Source organism: Anas acuta, chromosome 4 (assembly GCF_963932015.1).
Source record: "Anas acuta chromosome 4, bAnaAcu1.1, whole genome shotgun sequence".
Classification (NCBI taxonomy): domain Eukaryota; kingdom Metazoa; phylum Chordata; class Aves; order Anseriformes; family Anatidae; genus Anas; species Anas acuta.
In genome coordinates this window covers 61,098,663-61,112,882 of record NC_088982.1, presented here as the reverse complement: position 1 = coordinate 61,112,882, position 14,220 = coordinate 61,098,663, and the positions used below count along the sequence as shown (strand labels likewise).

Genomic DNA, 14,220 nt, shown 5'->3' with positions numbered 1-14,220 from the left:
TGAGAATTCGGAGGGGATTGCCACGTCCAATGCCTTGTCTGCAAAGCCAGGACTCCTTCCTACCTAACTGCAGAGCATGCTTGCAGCTGCAAAACAGGGAAAGGGAAAGCAGGGACCTGTAGCACTACTGCAAAAGCTGAAAATAGGGACCACCCCAACCAACAGCTGTACTCTGTTTTGGGAAGGTAAAAGTACAATAGATAAAATGCACTTCAGTTACACCACATTTAAAGAAGAGCTCCATTCCAAGTAGAAATCCTTGCTCCAAGGGAGCTATAATTTAATTTCTTTTGTCAATGCATGTGATGAAATCTTAAAGGTCTATTCCAGTTCAGTAAAATGGAATTAAAGGCATTTCTTGGGGGCCGTGTTTTAACCACATAGCAACTGCTACTGCAGTCTTCCATTTATGAAACATTTCTTCTCAGTTGGCTGGTCCTAGGCCTTCTCAGCTGTGCTAGCAGCACTGCTATTTCTGTGATGATACCCCTCTCCCCTGTTGCTCCTTTGCTTCATTAAGTTTGCAGCTACTACATATGTTCAGTTTATTTTTCAAAGTGTTGCTCAACTATCTTGAGCATGCAAAAGAGTCTCTCACATGGAGGGGAGGGGTCTTAAGAAATCTGCTGAAGCTATCGTTTTTGTCAAGGGTCATAGGAATGGACAAGGTAGCTCCCAGCTGCAGTGATTCTGTTGCAGGCTCAAGATTAGTTTACATTCAAAGCACGATACAAATGCAGCATAAAAAGCATGGGGGAAATTTTTAAATGAAGTGTTTGCAAAGAAAAAAACATCCTCTCTCATATCTACAGCATCGTCATTCTAGTTGTTTTTCCAGTGCATGCAGCTCTAAGATCTAAGGGATGTGACACCGTTTTAGTTTGGGGACTGAGGCTACTCAGGAACTCTGTGGCAGCTGGCTGGGTAGCCTGTTATATGCAGTGCCTAGAGGAAAGTGAAGTGCATTAACCTGGACTTGTTGGCAGCTTCGCGGCTTTACTGACAGAGCTGAAAAGGAGCCAACACCATGCACAAGTTATTACAAAGTCAGACTGAATTTATTACTCTCCAGAAATTAAAAAAAAAAAAGGAAGACATCATCTACACATTTTGTTGTTAGTTGAGGGACAGAAAAGCTTCTCAGAATTCACATATGTAAACAGTCCAAAGAAAAGACAGACACTGGAAAAGTCAAATTCCTGCAGATTGCCCCAGAAAACTACCAGTATTGTGAAGACCAACAATAGTTACAGCAGCATACATATCTGTAATGATTTAGATTAGCTGTTTACATAATGCTGTTACTTGTTTTGACAAAACCATGGAAGTAGGCTAAGCTTTCCACAAACCAAGTCACAAGTAGAACAATGCCCTCACCACTGTATTTTCTAAGACAATACTGTTGTAAAAAAAAAAAAAAAAAAGGAAAAATGTACAATAGTACATATAGTTTTATAGTAGAACAGTATCTGAACAGATTCAGTTTTCCTTCTTTTATTAAAGCATATACAGCTTTATAAAATATAAACCTTCCAAAGGTCAAGTTCAAAAGCTTAGAAGAGGCTTTGCTAATTCTAATGATAACAGAAGACATACCATTACTCCTAGAAGATACACATTTTATTTTACCTCGCCAGTTTTAGCCTTGGAAGGTGAACCATGAACTTGAATAATATGTTCCGTGCGAGCCCAGCAGCGAGTGACCCGTCAACTGAAGACTCCTCCTCTGATGGGAATGCTCTCGTTCAGCCCATGTTCTATTAGTTTGATGTCCTCCAGGTCATCCTTTATAATGCTAATTAAGTGACTAAGACCTTCCTGCTGCTGCTTCAGATGCTGCAGGTATTTTCAAAAAACAACATGAGTGTACTTTAACTTCATAGATTTTAAGTAACATTTCTCAAAGCAGTCACAGCTGGTGGCCTTGGCAAATTGAAAAGTCCAGCTTTCTTGGTAAAAAGAAAAAGTAGCATTTTCTGCACTAATACATAATTGCATACCATAACTGTATATAAACTTGAGGCACCATCACTGAGAACTGTAAAAAGGACTACCCTCAAACAAAAACCATATAAAATTCTCAATACATCTCCCAAATTAGTGCCCATCACGCTTATATGACCAAGTTGTGACAGTCTACTGGGTAGTACTTACTTGCTTGATTTCCCTTAAGAGGTCTGCATCTATGTAATAGCGCTCTTCAGCCCTCACTGCTCCAAAGTGGTTTTGCATCCTGATTTGGGACATAAGCTCATTCAGTCTGCCCTGGGAAGAGAGAGGAGAAGAGAGAGGTTTAAATTAAACAACTCATTTACATCTGTCAGAGCTCCAGCACACATCACTCCAAATCACCAAGGCAGGAAGAATTACTGATTATGCTAGTTTTGGCTCTTTTTTTTTTTCTTGTGGAAGGCATGCAAGGAGCAAGCAACAGTAATACTTTTAACTCAAAAATTCTTAGACCTATCAGACATGCAGCAGAAAACATGACGCTGCAACCTAGTAACACTACTGGACTTCTCTTCTGAAAGCTTTCCACAAGAAATACATACACGTGCTTTGGAAAATTTACATTGTTTTGTGAGGAGAAAAAATGGGTTGTTAAAGTTCTGAGCCAAGTTCTATCAACTACTCACCTTGAACTGTGTAGGTGCATTAAGTTCACACTGAATAGTATCTAACTGTACACGAAGCTGCTCTTCATCTGCTTGAATGGCATAACCACTTTTCCTTTGGATCTCCTGCTTTATTAACACCTGCAAAAGAAGCCTTTGTGGTTCATTAGAGAAGACTTTGCTCCTCTCTTTCTCCACCAGCCCAGTCAAATCTCTTTTTGCCCTTCCTCTGAAAACTGTTTCATAAGATTTGTTCTGTCATTCATTTTGCTGCTCTGAGTCTCCAGGGCAATCCCACATCTTCTGGGTAAGTGAGAAAGTCTCCAAAGCAGAGAGACATGCGTTTGAAGCTTTCCCTGACAGCCCTGCATTTTAATTCAATGAATACCTTTAGATGAAGTCAGAATTTCATTTTCAACACTAGCTGTGCACACAACTGCAGAGGTCATACTGGGGATTCCATCCCCTTTCAGTTTGATTTCTGGCACCAGCCTGCACATCAGAATGAGTTACTTTGAATATCCGTGTTACCTGTAAGGTTCTGTGAGATAGCGCCATCAGTTTCCTTTTGTACTGTGCAATTTTTGCCATAGTGGTTGTCTGGTTTTTCTGTAGCTCACTGATATCTTCTGATATTATCTGCAGATGACATGAATAAGTTGGAAGTCATTAAAGTGTCTGATAACAAAGCACATTTGTTCTCATTTGAAACCATGAGTTTCAAAAGAGTACTCAGTCCAGCAACCTAAGGTCCTTGCAAAAGATGATTTCAAAAAAACTTTTTGCTGGACCTTTACAGTTTTGGTCACTGTTTATTTTGATATGCAGGTGGGACTTCCAGAAGGCATAATGTGTGCCCAAATTAGAGTCCATGTCAATGCAACTTAATACAGCTGTTTGATTTAGCCTGTAACAACATACTAAACTTGAGCCTAAAAAAAAAACAACAACAACAACAAACAAACAAAAACAAAACAAAACACACTAGTCAGATTTTGGGCCAAAAGATATTAATAAATATATTAAGGAATTAGAAGAAAAAAAGAGACACAGCCCCATGCACATGGCTCCACCACCAGTTTTGAGCACACAGAAGAGAGGCTCATATAATAGCACCTCCTTCATCAGCAGCAAGCAATCACAATAAAGATGAGAAACCTTACATCTAATCGAGTTTGATGCTGTTTGGTCATCTGATCTTGGACCTTCAATCTTCTCAACAGTTCTTTGAAACCCACCATTGGTACAGGAATAAGCCTACAAGAATAGAAATATTTCTTACAAAATGTTTTTTTTTTGTATGAGACATGTAGCACTGATTAATAATTACAAATATAATCTAATGGTGATCTAAGTGATCTTGGCTTTTGATAAATCAAGATATGTTTTGGTAAGTTCTAGAATCCTCTCTATTCCTAATAACCTTCTCCTTTTTCAGAAGGAAATCAGCTTAAGCTGCCTGTAACCACTGGAAGGCACAAGAGTACAATTTCAGCTTCAGGGATAAAGAGGAAAAAAAAAAAAACACAATGATTGCAAAAAAAAAAAAAAAAAAAAAGAAAAAAAGTCAAAAAAGTCACAATAGCTAGGCCATAAAATAGAGAGCACTGCAAATCCAAGTAACACAAGTTAGGCTCTTCATCCTGACTTCTCTTAAGCACCTAAATGGGTAAAGGGATTAGGGAGGTATGTCTAGTTAACCTTATTGCTTTATATTATATCAGCACTGGACAAAGTTATTCTCTACTGAGTTTCTTACCCGTTACCTGAAGGTTACTACTCAATATTCTGCTTTTTCTCCCCTCTTTCCAAGTGTTTTTGTAACAGTAGGACAAACTATTACACTTACTTGTCAGGATCTGGATTATCAACTTTGGCTTGTTCCCATATAATAGGATCAACACCTTAAAAAGAAAAAAAAAAGTATGGACAAATTTGAACAGCTAATACATCTTGCAGCTGTAGCAGGAAAAATACCAGGAAATACAGAAACCACATAAACTGTGCTTAATGACTGTTGTACAAATATCAGGTTAATTAAACAAGGGTAGTTCTTAAAATCTCAGTCCTGGGCTATGACAAAAAGCCCAGATGACAGTTGTGACTTGTATTGGTTTGAAATGGCAGGGAAGGAACAACTAACAGATTATCAAATCAGACAATCCATGCTTAAAGAAGAAAAATTCCTTATTGCTTCCACTGCATGCTACACTTCAGCCATCATTCCCCTTCAAGTTGTTTATTTTATGCAACAAATAAAATAAAATCAGTAATTAAGCAATCTGAGGACCAAACCAGTTTCCAAGGTGATCACAGTAGGAATTATCATGGCTCCTAGCAGGATGCATCTGAGGATTTCATCTGTTTACAGGACAGTTGTGTGTTTTGCCATGAACCACTTCATCATGTAAACACACTAAAAGCAATCTAATTGTACTAGTAATTCAACATCATGATTATTACATTCTCCAAACCTCACTGCAAACCACATCAGTGTATAAAACGCACATCCAGGAAAAATGCACATGCTGGAGAAAAAAAAGCAATACATATAAGGAGGTCTTTCTGACCAGAGACAGACATGTCCAGCACAGACAGCAAACATGGCACAAACAGCAAACTAGAACCAAGCTGTTTACTTGCTACCTGTAACCACGTAATGTATGGATACAGGCTAGCAGATCCTCCCCCCCAAAAAACTAGGAAGCAGATAAAGGACGTGATTATTCTGTGATTCTGATATGTAGCTTTTTTTTTCTCCATCAGACAAGTACAAGTGATTGATGATAGCCAAATCACACAGTCCACTGCTGTGGATAAATTACTGATACTGAATCAAGTTTTTGCACAACTATCTTAATAGAATATGTTGTGCTTCAGTGGGCAAACTGGCTGTAATTAAAAACATGTCATCGCATCAGAATGCCTTGGAACCACCTGCAGTTTCCAGTGGACCAACACCTGCATTTTTCCTAGAGAACTTAAAAACCACCCAGCAGAGCCCCAGTCGTGCCCCCGCGCAGCCCCAGACCACATACCAGCAGGTGGATTCTGAAGGAGCTGTTTGACTTGGGCTGGGGAAAGCTCTGTTCTGGCCATGGAGAGACTGACTCCCAGCTGCTGCAGGGACGATTTTATGTTGGCTTGTTCAAAGTGGGCATACAGGGTTGTTGCTGGAACTCTCCTCGAGGTGCCGTTGGGTGAACGCTCAACAACGTAAATGATCACTTCTGTCCTGAGCAAGACAAACATGTACTGTGAGACAAAGCAGCAGTGTGCAGAGACTAACGCAATGAAGAACAAATCTAAATCAAAATTACTGCTTCTCCCAGCTGACTGAACTTACTTTAGTTGAGATACAAAGTTAGGCTACAAAAGCACAGTGCCCCCTGGTTTTAACAACCATACTAGGTACTGATACTAGTACTGCATTAGGAATAACCTAAAAGCTTCAGTCTTTTTAAAAAAAAAAAATAATAAACTGCAGTAAAGTAACAAGTAGAAATGTCAGCGTCATCTCCAATTTTTGCTGCTAAGCAGGGTCTGGAGAAGCCTGTTTCCCAAACAGAGCTGAGGTCTTCAGCTGTGCACTCCACCAAAAACAATAACATATACAGGAAAGATACTGGTCTTAATGCCTTAAGAAAAAGCAAGAAGAAACGAGAGACATTCAACTCCAGATGAACAGATTTACAATCAAGTTGAGTGGAAGATGTATCCACCACCACTTACTGAGCAGACTAGGTGCCAACCCTTTTTATAACATGCAACTATGAAGAAAAAAGCAAAATTGTGTCAAGTTCACATACTGGTCATCTGGCATCGTTTTAACACCTTCTATGTTGACAGTGAGGGTCTGGTTTCCTCCCAGAATTTTGTGCAGTGATTCTACGAGCTGCTGCTGCTGGCTTCGAATATCTGTTTCTTTTCTATTAAAGACCAAGACAACAAGGCCATCTTCGTCTTTGTTGTTGGGCATTAAACTGTAACCCACAGCCTGAAGAAGAGCAAACAAAAAGACAGGGATACATTACTCAGCAAAAAGTGTATCTATGTGGCATGAAGGGGGGGACTAAACCAAGATAAACCCCTCAACTTTTGAGCAGCTGGTTCAAAATATCTCACAACATATTTAGAGATGTAGAAACATAAAATCAATCCCTCTTTAAAAACTACACTCACAGGGCCACCAGTAGAGTAGCTTTTGAAACAGTTCTGAATTTTCACGAAAATAGTTCTTAAAAGTCCATTCCCCATCTTCAAACAATCAGAACTATGGATGAGCAGATGGCAACTTTGCCAAATATTTGTGGTATTTCAGAGCTGCTATCAATACAAATATTTTAAAAACTTAAAACTTTTTCTAAGTTGCAAAAGGAACCATGGAACCAGAATCCAATACAGAAAGATTGCTAGAGACTTACTGAAGGGTTTTACAGTATTAAATTTTCAAGTATCTCAATAAAAAACAGTTACTGACATAACCCAATTGAAAGATAAGCCAACCACAAATCTATCTGGATTTCTTCATATTTCTAATCCTGTATATATAGACAGTGTGTCCAAAAGTACAAGACAAAACACTGACATGAAATATTTTTACTAGCGAAGACATATCAAGTAAGGTTCCTGCAATTTGGGACAGCCAATTTTCCTCACAGTAAGTGTGATGTTTGTACAATTGCTTATAAAACTTAATGTTGTCTTTATCCTTGCTGTGATAAAGCAGTAGTAAGGTTAGATGTTTTCATCCAGCATCATGATCCAGTCTAGGAACACTTTCTGCTATCTGTGCTAAGCAGCAGTGTATTTTCTGAATTGCAAAACAAAACAAACAAACAAAAAAAAAAAAAAAAACAACCACCAAACCTCTGTTGGCTTCAAAATTAACTCCGCATCTTGTATGAAATATTTAAGCTGATTACTCATTATAAGCAAAAGCAGAACGAGCAGTTTTCACCTCATCTTGCCCACATGAAAGAAAAAGCAGGGAGGCACCACCATGCCCAGCCTGACCTGAATCCTCAAGTCTAAAACTCAGCAAGAAAGTCAGCAGGTGCAAGATTTGCAGAGGATGAAGACGTACGTGTTCTTTGCTAACATGGTAAGCAAGAGCTGGTACTGCTGACAATGCCATATAGAGAATAGAGCCAGCTTTAGCACTTGCAAGGATAAAGGTAGAAGAAATCTTTGAAAATCAATATATTTCCAATGGCCAGCTTCACAAAGAGTTTTTCTAAAGTATGCAAACCAATGAAGAAAGACTGTGAAGTTCCTATTCCACATACTGAAAGTTTCTCTCAGGTATGAAGGATTATTTCAGGTAGTTTCTGTGCACTGACCTTAATGCTCTCAAAGAAGAGGCAAATTGCACAATCACAAAATGTTTCATGATGCACATATATGCACCCATTAACTAGTATCTCAGCAATACACAGATTTCTAGTATCTATATGTTAGAGCGTGGCAGACGGAACACATGCAGCCGACTCAATATGAGTGGTAAAGCATAGTTCATCTTTATTGCCCGGATAGCCTACTTTTATAGTGAACTTAACAGGGGCGGACAGTGTTTCACACAAGATTATTGGTCAAAAGCACTCAGACAAACAACTACAAGAAAACAACCCCCTTGTGATTAGCAGTCACGTAGACCTTGTCCTTGAAGCCAGCTGCTGGTAACAATATTTTTCTGAATTCCTCAATTGGATGACGTGGGAATCATTGTCGTGGGAGCTTCTCATAGTTACCCTGGTAGCTCGGTTTGCTCAGCTACAGCAGGCCATGAGATTTTCTAAGGCCTACTCCTGGTTGCTTAAAGCAAGCTCAGATCGAACAACTGTTCCATGGACTCATGTCCACGCCCTTTGTGCCAATTCCCAACATCTATACACCTTCAAAGCTTCTATTAATATTTATCAAATTGTTTATATTACCCAGAAAAATAAAGCTTCAGATTTGATTTTGTTACTGTTGAGAGTAATTTAACATTCACGAGACATTTAAGACACACAACTAGCAAAGAGAGTAGCTGCCTCAGAACTATGTGTGTAGGTAATGAATTCATACCTTAAATCTGCAAAATGGGTTTTCCTGGGTGAACTCCACTGGAGCAATGTTATTGTTGAAGTACCCTTTGCCTGTTCCCCAGAAGGCCTGTAGCTGGTTCCATTTTGCCAAAATGGCATCTCTCTCATCTCCTAAGAGCGTCGGCGCCGAGAGGGCACTGGCTGTATTGATGAGCTGGTTTGATTGAGCAGGTGTCTGAGTAGGCTGGCTGAACAAGCCACTTCCCAGTGCTACATCAGATGAAGTAAAAAAATTAACTCCTTTACCAACAAACAGACTTGCTTGCTAATGCATACCATCTGCATATCATTATTATCTCTTTTTTTAGAAGCAAAATAAATGCAAAGAATAAATAAATATCAGGTAACACTTTTTGAAAGTGTCTCTTTACATCCGATCTTTATAAGCAAAAGAAGTCCTTGAAGGCTGCGTTGAAGAAAAGCATTACTCTTTTTTGCTTAAATGGGACATGTATATTCACTCATGACATGATCTGGTACCTCAATATCCTGTCAATCTTGGTTATAATAAATTAAGTGGACTCGGAGCCTGTAGTTGTTCATGATCCAACGTACGGTTAAACTAAATTGAACGCCGTTTCCCTTCTGTTTCTAACAAGGCTATGGCTGCCAACAATGATTCTGTAACTGCTAAACCAAAGTGTCAAATACTGTCACTCAAGGGTAAAGTTCGGAAACTTGCTTGACCTCTTATTTAAAAAAAAGGCAAGGGCTGCAATGTAGGCATTCCAAAAAACAAATTTCTGACATGTCTCCATCTAGCCAAAGACTGTAACAGGCTCCTTCTGTGATGTACTTCAGTCCCATCACTCAAGCACCAGTGTCAGTCTTACCCTGTCCTCAGCAGCCGAAGCATAAGCCAAGAGAAAGCCATACTTACTGGTCTGTTGCTGCTGGGTACCGAAGCCTCCAAAGCCTAACCCAGTTCCCAACCCAGTACCCAAGCCAGTTCCAGTCCCCGTGCCAAAACTAGTACCAAATCCAAAGCCTTTGTTCTGGGTAGCACCAAAGAGTCCTGGGAAAACAAGGAATTGTTGAGAATAATAGGAGAAAAGTACCTGTGAACTGCAAAACATTGTGAAGGAACATTTAGAATAAAACATTATGCTTTATTCTAAAGTAAATGCTTTAAAATTTGTGCTCTCTTACCGCCAGTGCCTGTATTGGTGGGAGCAGAAAAACTAAATGCTGGTGCCGCAGTGGTGGTGGTTGTCCCGAATCCTCCAAATGCACCTAACAAACAAAGTTTGCAAATAAGGCAGGCTGCGTGTTGTGAAAGGGAACTGTGCATAATGTGACAATGAACGGCACACTTCAAGGGGTGTTATGGGATGTTGACAGATGCATGTGTTATGTTACAAGCACATGGTTCACACTGACCATGGGTACTGAGTTCATTGTCCAAGGAAATGGGGGAGAAAACATGAACCAGAAAGCCAATACATTTATGGTGCGTCAGAACGCAAATAAAAAAGCAGCAGGTAACAAATGCTCTGTTCCTTCACCAGGACGTGCTTTCCTTGGTGACAGACAACTTGCAGTAGAGTATTTCTTACACTGACTGAAGTATTCCTAAGAATTAATGTTGTTGCTACATGTTTAAAAAGTGATCTAATGTGAGCTTCGTTGACATTTCTAAAGTCTTAAAAGCAAAACCAGAAAAGAGTCAACTCAAGTCTGTGGCTAGGGGGCACAAATGCTATGCCTACATGTGAGTACTGTCACAGCAATTTTTTCTTTCTATATGGTCTTTTCCCCAAGGCTAGTTTCCCCATAATCTGACAGCCTCCCCATCAGACTTCTTTTTGAGGTTCAACCATTATCCAGAAGAAAACAGATGCAAAAGCCATCCACCTCACACAGATTTTCAGGAAAACCAGGTGCTGGCTAGCAGATGGAAACCCCAAGTGAGAGCTCCCCCATGCCAGATAAAGCTCCCCCCAGATATCTTCCCATTTATCTTCATGGCAGAGGTGTGCCAGAAGCCACTGCACCACCTCTTTTGGATCCTAATGCACCATCTGATTCAAGGTGCAGCCTGTGGACATCTGATCTGACTAGCCCTAGAATACCAAATCTCCATGTCTGAGGCAGCTTTTGTGTGTTCAAAATGAAGAAGTCTAGTATATAGGATGTGTCAAAAAAAATGCTGCCACTGCTCATTCATGTTATCACCAAAAAAAAAAACACCCACCCACAAGTTGTCTTGGTAAACCTACTGCACTTACTGTCCTGTATATATATATGAAATAAAAAGCTTAAACAAAAGCTGTCACGCAACCACATTTTATTTTCGTTCAGCAAACATCTTAATGCAACTGGATGTAAGAGATGTTCCCAGTAACATTCAAGTTTCAGTCCTACCAGTGGGTGAGCAACCCTAGCAGGAGTACCATCAGTTGGCACAGTTTTTAGGTAGACTGGTATTTACAGCAATTTAACATCCTTTCTTAAAAAAAAAAAAAAAAAAAAAAAAAAAAAAAAAAAAAAAAAAAAAAGATCTAAAAGTGCAACTACTAAACAAATTGTGTATTAGAGTTCGAATTCAGCTACAGAAATACAGTCCAATAGCATTTATACTAAAAAAAAAAAAAAAGAAGAAGAAGAAAATAAAAGATCCCTTGAGCACACAAAACAGGTAAGATTACTCTAACACAGGGAGCAATGATGCTGTGGAATGAATAGAATTCCTATACGAGCAGCGGCAATGAGACCCCATGTGCTAATACTGTGAGAAAAAGCATGAGGTATCCATGTAGTACACTTTTTTCTTTTTCTTTTTAAATGTGATGGAGATTACCTTGAAATTTATCATCTGATCACCCAGAATTGATAGATCTACATGGGGCCAGGAAGGGTGTTCTTAACCAGCACCCCACGCACACATCTTGCCAGGACCCTCGCAGAGAATCTTTTGAGGACAGCCTGGGGTGCGCGCCATGTCAAGGTGCAAAACGGTGTTTTGGAAAGAGAGGTAACAGCGAGGGCTGTTTGTCTTTTTGTGCTGATCGTATAAAATTTGTTTCTCCACAGAAACTACTGAGGTGCAGCGCATTCATGATAACCAACGGAAGGCCAATGAGACAGGGAGGATGAAAAACATGACTGCAGTAGTCCAAGAATCTCAAGTCTGGGAGCTTGGTGTTAGGACCAACTCTGTGATTGCTCGTGGTTGCCTGGGTTAAAAGGAGAATTAACATTTCTGTTCTGCTAGGTAATTGAGGCTTGATTTTAGACTGGGTAAGACTGGCAGGGTACCACAATCCAGTGGTCCAGAGACTGAGCATTTGGTACATGGTTATTTTTCCTCAACAGCTATGTCTGAATAATTTAACAGGCAATAAAACCCCCTACAAGTCTATGGCTCTCCAACCTGTACCACCTTCAGGGCTTTTATCTCCAGTCTTCACTGGATATGAAATAAGATTAGGACTAAATACGGATTCTCAGGAATGTAATTCTTGGACCCCTGCTATTAACATTGATTACAGAACAAGTATTTATGCGTTATCTACCTGCACTTGCCAGACTGTTACCAAAATTGAATGGTGGAGTTGAGGTAGTGGAAACACCGAAATTCCCAATATTAAAATTCACTGCAGGATTAGCAGTTAATCCGAAACCCCCAAAATTAAACCCACTGGCAGTGGAGTTTGTAGTTTCAAGCCCACCAAATCCTGGCAAGCGTGAAGCAGAAAAAGAGCAAGGTAGCATTAGTTCTAAACAAAAGGTAGGTTCAGGAAATAAAAGCTGAAATATTTTTCCATCCCCAGAGACAAAACAGGCATAGTTAGAGCAAGAGGAAGATATTAACTGGCATTAAGCATTGTTTACCGAACACAAACAGGACAGTTAAAAGCATTCCGTTTAACCCACTCTATCACTACTGCAATGGGATTACTTTTCAGCTATTCTGCAAAGCAAGCAACTCACGCTTTTCTTTCCCAACTTATTGAAGATCTATATGTGAAAATAACCAAGCAATCTGAGATTCCCATTACGAGCAATTTTACCGAAGACTGCTTGATACAGCTGCATCTGCACGAGCGTGGCTGAGGAGCACCACGCGCTGCTAAGGTACCCCTTCACTGCAGTAGCAAGCCCAACAATAAGTACTGCGGGATTTTTCACCTTGTATTTGCAAATACGCTCTATGCTCGCTGGTATTTCCTGATGAAGGTTTTTAGCGCTTGGAAAAAGAGGATGGTAGAGCGGCTCTGATCGCCTAGGAGCTGGGATCCCCAGCCCACAGTGCTCGGGGGGCATGCCAGGCCTGAGCCCAAGCAGCGTGAGGCGATTTTTCTCAGGATAAAGCCTCAAGGTGTGCTGATGAAGCAGCACGAGGCGATTTTTCCCCTTAAGACGTTCTTACGAAACACGAGGTCCGTCCCTGCAGCCCAGCGGGCGCCCAAACCTGTGCTGACCGCCGGAAAGGAGCCCAGACCCCGCCAGCCCGCAGGACCAGGACCCGCTAAGCATGTTTTACCCCCCCACAGGCCGGCAGCGAGGCGGGGAGCCCGCGGACAATTTTTCTCCCCTCAGGATTTTTAACCCGGGGCGGCTCCGGGCGGCCCCTCAGCGGCCGCCTCACGGAGGGGCGCGACCGTTGGCGGGCTGCGCGCGTGGTGGGGGGGGGGGGGGGGAGGTTAGCGGGGGCCGGGAAGGGAGAAGGGAGACGGGAAAGGAGCCAGCGGCCGCCTTCCCTCACTCACTCACCCGTGGGGTTGGCGGCCCCGGTGCCCGCCGCCGCCCCGAAGTTGAAAGCCATGAGGGGAAGAGGCGTGTGGGTGCTGCCGGGGAGAACAGGCGGTGCTTCCGGCACCCTCCCCCCCCGCAGGCTTTCTGCGTGGTACCGCCCGGCGGGGCCCCGCCCGCTCTGCCCGCGCTCGGGCTGTACCACTGTGAGGGGCGGGGGGGAACGACGCGGTGTGAGGGGGGGGAGCTCTTGGAGGCTGAAGGAAGTCTCCTAGGGGTTGGGCTTTCCCTCAGGGAGCTAAAATCCTCCGGGCTTTCCCTAAATATCGTGTTCTCTTTCCCTAAATGCCATGTTCTTTCCAGCCATTGGGCAGGGAAGGAGGGGAATACCACAGCAACGCGGAGGTGACTAACTCCAGGAACATGGCTGGCATCCAGCGTGTGGCAGGAGCGACTTCTGAGTGAAAACGGAGCAAAGAAAGTTCCCGAAGTGTTTTCACTGAGTGCTGCCTTCCAGGCTGGCCGCCCAAATAACAACATTTGGGGCCAGGGTGCTGAGAAGAGGGGACAGTTTCTGCTTACGATGTGAAATTGCTCCCGAAATGTCTCCAGAAAGTGGCAATGAGTCTCCCCTTCCCTGGTGTGTGCTTGTGGTCCACGAGGCAACAGGCAGGCAAATGTCCTACCAATGTACCAAACTGCTCCTTGGCCAAGGCTTAGGATACCGTTTTGTTAAACTTAGGCCTTCTGCTGAGGCAAAGTCTCTCAGCAGGGCTGTGAGCACCATGGGCTGCAGCGAGTGCTTTTAGCAAACACAGATA

The 14,220-nt window shown here is 41.9% G+C and overlaps 1 protein-coding gene across 3 annotated transcripts; it reads right to left on the bottom strand.

Moving 5' to 3' along the window:
• Positions 1-1,036: 1,036 nt before the first annotated feature.
• NUP54 (nucleoporin 54) lies at positions 1,037-14,190 on the bottom strand. 3 transcript variants are annotated; one of them, XM_068679274.1, is made up of 13 exons: positions 13,421-14,190; positions 12,220-12,381; positions 9,854-9,937; positions 9,585-9,719; positions 8,685-8,914; positions 6,425-6,612; positions 5,654-5,850; positions 4,465-4,519; positions 3,779-3,872; positions 3,147-3,254; positions 2,637-2,756; positions 2,155-2,265; positions 1,037-1,836 (listed from the first exon to the last, which is right to left on the bottom strand). In XM_068679274.1, exons 1-13 carry the CDS (start codon positions 13,470-13,472, stop codon positions 1,708-1,710), a joined length of 1,665 nt encoding a protein of 554 aa, XP_068535375.1. In that variant the 5' UTR covers positions 13,473-14,190; the 3' UTR covers positions 1,037-1,707. The 3 variants fall into 3 exon arrangements, 2 of the variants coding, with proteins under 2 accessions (XP_068535375.1, XP_068535374.1); XM_068679273.1 differs by lacking the exon at positions 12,220-12,381; XR_011095544.1 differs by lacking the exons at positions 1,037-1,836; positions 13,421-14,190 and having other exon boundaries at positions 2,637-2,769; positions 12,220-12,780.
• Positions 14,191-14,220: the final 30 nt, after the last annotated feature.

Coding starts and splice junctions, on each gene's coding strand:
- NUP54 (XM_068679274.1), bottom strand. CDS start 13,472: ATGGCTTTCAACTTCGGGGCGGCGGCGGGCACCGGGGCCGCCAACCCC. Junction 9,720..9,853: donor CACCAATACAGGCACTGGCG/GTAAGAGAGCAC, acceptor TTGTTTTCCCAG/GACTCTTTGGTGCTACCCAG. Junction 5,851..6,424: donor AAAACGATGCCAGATGACCA/GTATGTGAACTT, acceptor TGTCTTGCTCAG/GACAGAAGTGATCATTTACG.